At 42.3% G+C, this 5,000-nt stretch overlaps 1 protein-coding gene across 1 annotated transcript in view; it reads left to right on the forward strand.

Annotated features, from left to right (window-relative positions):
• Window positions 1-202: 202 nt before the first annotated feature.
• Window positions 203-5,000, forward strand: part of LOC138955794 (uncharacterized) — a 24,581-nt gene continuing 19,783 nt past the window's right edge. The window contains exons 1-2 of the mRNA XM_070327325.1: window positions 203-256; window positions 4,705-4,841. Of these exons, the coding sequence (XP_070183426.1) occupies window positions 232-256; window positions 4,705-4,841 (162 nt within the window). The 5' untranslated portion in view covers window positions 203-231. The remainder of the gene's footprint in view (window positions 257-4,704; window positions 4,842-5,000) is intronic.

Genomic DNA, 5,000 nt, shown 5'->3' on the forward strand with positions numbered 1-5,000 from the left:
GTGTGTGTGTGTGTCGATATGTGTGTGTGTTTGTCGGTGCAGTGTTATTTCAAGTACGCATGCATGAAAAGTCATTATTGTGTTCTGAATAGTCGTTCGGTCTCACTGTTAGAAATGTATTCGCAACATACACGCATTTGACAGTTACCTACACAAATATAGAGGTAAGCAAGATATTCACTCCGTTATCCTGTTCATATTCAGGTGAACAACAAGACGAAAGCACAGGAAATGTTGGATCTGTCCAAAGACTTAGGTACGCTTCTTTGTCTCTTTTTACTATTTTCTACTATTTCTTTGGCATACTAGTCGGGATGACCTTGTGGATTAGAAACACGTATGCCGTTATTTGTTGGAGATGCCCAACTTTTTCACTGTGACCGGAAAAGAATACCGTCAAAGACTGTCGTAAACTTTCGAAATTTGCCGAAACTGTTGATGTTATTTGGGCCAATTTGTAATTAAGTAGAAGTGCAACGCCAAGGCACTGTATACCCCAGCGAAAGACAAACCTCTCTCTCTCTCTCTCTCTCTCTCTCTCTCTCTCTCTCTCTCTCTCTCTCTCTCTCTCAAACACACACGAACACACACACACACGAACACACACACACACACACACACACACACACACACACTGTGACCGTGGCACATACACCGCACCCACGGCACACACACACACCCCCCAAGTTCAGTACACACGTACACACATACACACTCACTCACACGCACTCACTCACTCTCTCACACACACTTCATACACACAAAACACCCCCCCATACGGCGTACATATAGACAGACGGACATACACACCTTTACAAACAAACACACATACACACACACATACACTTACGCACACGCACACGTCCACCCACTCTCTCCGCTCTCTCTCTCTCTCTCTCTCTCTCTTTCTCTCTCTCTCTCTTTCTCTCTTATACAGACTCACACCCACATCCCCCCCACACACACACACACATGTACATACGCACGCATGCACGCACATACACACACACACACACACACACACACACACACACACACACATTGACTCACACAAATCTCAAACACACAAAGCACACACTCATACGCACATAGACCGGCACGGTTGGCCTAGTGGTAAGGCGTCCGCCCAGTGAGCGGGAGGTCGTGGGTTCGAACCCCGGCCGGATCATACCGAAGACTTTAAAATTGGCAATCTAGTGGCTGCTCCGCCTGGCGTCTGGCATTATGGGGTTAGTACTAGGACTGGTTGGTCCGGTGTCCGGGGGCCCGGTAGCTCAGTTGGTAGAGCACTGGACTTGTGATCGAAAGGTCGCAGGTTCGAATTCGGGCCGGGACGGACACGGGTCAAGCGGAAGCCATATCCCACCCCCGTGTCATCACAATGGCACGTAAAAAACCTTGGTCATTCTGCCATAAGTGCAGGTGGCTGAATACACTTAAACACGCAGACACCTGGGTAGCGCGACTCCGTTGCTGCTAGATTTCCACTGGGAGGAAGCGACCCGAATTTCCCAGCGATGGGACAATAAAGTAATGAAAATGAAAAAAAAAATGAAATAATGTGACTGGGTGAGACATGAAGCCTGTGCTGCGACTTCTGTCTTGTGTGTGGCGCACGTTATATGTCAAAGCAGCACCGCCCTAATATGGCCCTTCGTGGTCGGCTGGGCGTTAAGCAAACAAACAAACAACTTATAGACAGACGGACACACACCTTTACAAACAAACACATATACACACTCATACACACACAAACATACACACAAACTCACGCACATTCACACACACACACTCTCTCTCCCTCTCTCTCTCTTTCTTACACACACACACACACAAGTACAGACTCATGCGCGCACACACACACACACACACACACACACACACACACACACACACACACACACACACACACACACACATCATTTAAAGAAGATGCTTCACATATCAATATGAAATATGCTAACACAAATCCAAGTAACTTATTTTTAGAAGACGAAGTTCAAGTTCGTCTTGGCAAATTTGTTACGGATTGTTTTAGCATTGTATAATGCATCCGGGTTCGATTCCCGGCATGGGCGGTCTATTTTTTTTTTTTTTTAATTCTTGTTTACTATTGTTTATTATGAACGTTTTAATGTTTTATTTTACTCTAATAGTTTTTTTAATTGTGTAAAATAAATAAATAATTTTTTTTCTTTTTTTTTTAATCCAAGTGATCCGGGTTCGATTCCCGGCATGGGCGGTCAAATTTATTTTTATTTTATTTTTAATTCTTGTTTACTATTGTTTATTATGAACGTTTTAAAGGCATATGTACGCGCTCCCGTGTTTACAAAGTGTAGTTTGCCCATAATCGATGTCAAACGCACCATAAGACCATGTAATGACGATATGTCGCCATGCGCGGACCATATACATGCATTACAGCTTGTTTTAGAGTCTCAAAAACTTTGGATGTAAACAAAGACGCGGAGTTATTTCCCTTGCGTCAACGCTACCTCTGTTGGCAAATCTATAAATAGGACGATCCAGATCAAAATGAAAATTAACATATCTCAACATTGAAGGGGTCCTAGACCACAATATTTTGCAGGGAACTTAATTTAGCATGTCTCCAGCTGTTGGTAAAGCAATTAGCGTGTATAGTCATCGAGTACATATGGCTTTAATGTTTTATTTTACTCTAATAATTTTTTTAATTGTGTAAAATAAAAAAAATAATTTTTTTTTTAAATCCACGTGCACAAGACAAAAACTTTCATACTGGGGGAGCGAGCCAGTCTGAAGAGTACTCGGGTCCAGCGCCAGCGTTTTTTATGTGTCTGTGTCTGTATGTGTGTGTGTGTGTCTGTCTGTCTCGACTTAACAGCTTATTGCTGGGAAACTACTGGGCGCAGTTCGTTCAAAAGTTGATACACTAACTTGATAATAGGTCCGATTGATCGTATTAAAACTTCATAATGTTACCTGGGACCTAAATGCGAAATAAATCACAAAAACGACTCTTAACGGTGGGAGTTTTGGCGGTAGGAGGCAGTTCGGCAAAAAGAACTGCCAAGCCAGCGACACCAGGCTTTGCGTGCGTCAGCCACTGACTTCGCGTGCTGAGCGACCTAATTTTAGCAGCCTAGGCATTTGAGCTCACTGGCAAAATTGGTGGCTTGGTGGAAAGCACGTCCGCCTATGGCCAAAGTGATCCGGGTTCGATTCCCGGCATGGGCGGTCTATTTTATTTTTTTAATTTTTTTTTTAATTCTTGTTTACAATTGTTTATTATGAACGTTTTAATGTTTTATTTTACTCTAATAATTTTTGTAATTGTGTAAAAAACATAACTTGATAATTTTATTTTATTTTTTTAAATCCACGTGCACAAGACAAAAACTTTCATACTGGGGGAGCGAGCCAGTCTGAAGAGTACTCGGGTCCAGCGCCAGCGGTTTTTTTTATTAATACGAGAGTTTATAACGCGCACATATCTCACCACAAGGCGACTCAAGGCACACTCATACACAATCTTTCGCATTAACAACTCAAGCAAACTCATATACACTCATATGCATAAATTGCATGAAGATGACAAGGCAACAACACAAACAGAGACACGGCACTCAAAAGTAAGCATGAACAAGTCGCGTAAGGCGAAAATACAACATTTAGTCAAGTAGCTGTCGAACTCACAGAATGAAACTGAACGCAACGCAACGCAGCAAGACCGTATACTCGTAGCATCGTCACTCCACCGCCCGTGGCAAAGGCAGTGCCCGTGGAATTGACAAGAAGAGCGGGGTATTCGTTGCGCTGAGAAGGATAGCACGCTTTTCTGTACCTCTCTTCGTTTTAACTTTCTGAGCGTGTTTTTAATCCAAACATATCATATCTATATGTTTTTGGAATCAGGAACCGACAAGGAATAAGATGAAAGTGTTTTTAAATTGATTTCGAAAAATAAATTTTGATAATAATTTTTATATATTTAATTTTCAGAGCTTGTTTTTAATCCGAATATAACATATTGATATGTTTTTGGAATCAGCAAATGATGGAGAATAAGATAAACGTAAATTTGGATCGTTTTATAAATTGTTATTTTTTTTTACAATTTTCAGATTTTTAATGACCAAAGTCATCAATTAATTTGTAAGCCACCAAGCTGAAATGCAATACCGAAGTCCGGGCTTCGTCGAAGATTACTTGACCAAAATTTCAACCAATTTGGTTGAAAAATGAGGGCGTGACAGTGCCGCCTCAACTTTCACGAAAAGCCGGATATGACGTCATCAAAGACATTTATCCAAAAAATGAAAAAACGTTCGGGGATTTCATACCCAGGAACTCTCATGTCAAATTTCATGAAGATCGGTCCAGTAGTTTAGTCTGAATCGCTCTACACACACACACACACACACACACACACACAGACACACGCACATACACCTCGACCCTCGTCTCGATTCCCCCCTCGATGTTAAAACATTTAGTCATAACTTGACTAAATGTAAAAAGAAAAGAAAATGTCAAACAATAATTATGTACATGGCTATTTACAACTGATCTGATTTAGGTATACATTAAACTTATGTTACTTTGTTGTACACATGATTCAAGGCACTTTACACGCAGCTGGCTGAATAGAATAAAGCACTCTTTAGCCTACTGTCCTGCTAGCTGTCATTGGCGTCATCTTGACATCTGACGTTGCAGAACCCAATGGAGGTGACGTCGTGCAGCTCAAGAAAGAGCTGGCGGGAGAAGCGATCCCCAGTGACGACGGTCACAGCAACCAGACCTGGCACCACTACATGTCCGTCTTGTGCCTCAGGCCCAAAGAACAGAGAGTGGTCTGTCTGTCTGTCTGTCTGTCTGTCTGTCTGTCTGTCTGACTGACTCTCTGTCTGTCTGTCTGACTGTCTGTCTGTCTGTCTGTCTGTCTGTCTGTCTGTCTGACTATCTGTCTGTCTGTCTGTCTGTCTGTCTGTCTGACTATCTGTCTGTCTGAC

This window comes from Littorina saxatilis, unplaced genomic scaffold (genome assembly GCF_037325665.1).
Source record: "Littorina saxatilis isolate snail1 unplaced genomic scaffold, US_GU_Lsax_2.0 scaffold_936, whole genome shotgun sequence".
Lineage (NCBI taxonomy): Eukaryota > Metazoa > Mollusca > Gastropoda > Littorinimorpha > Littorinidae > Littorina > Littorina saxatilis.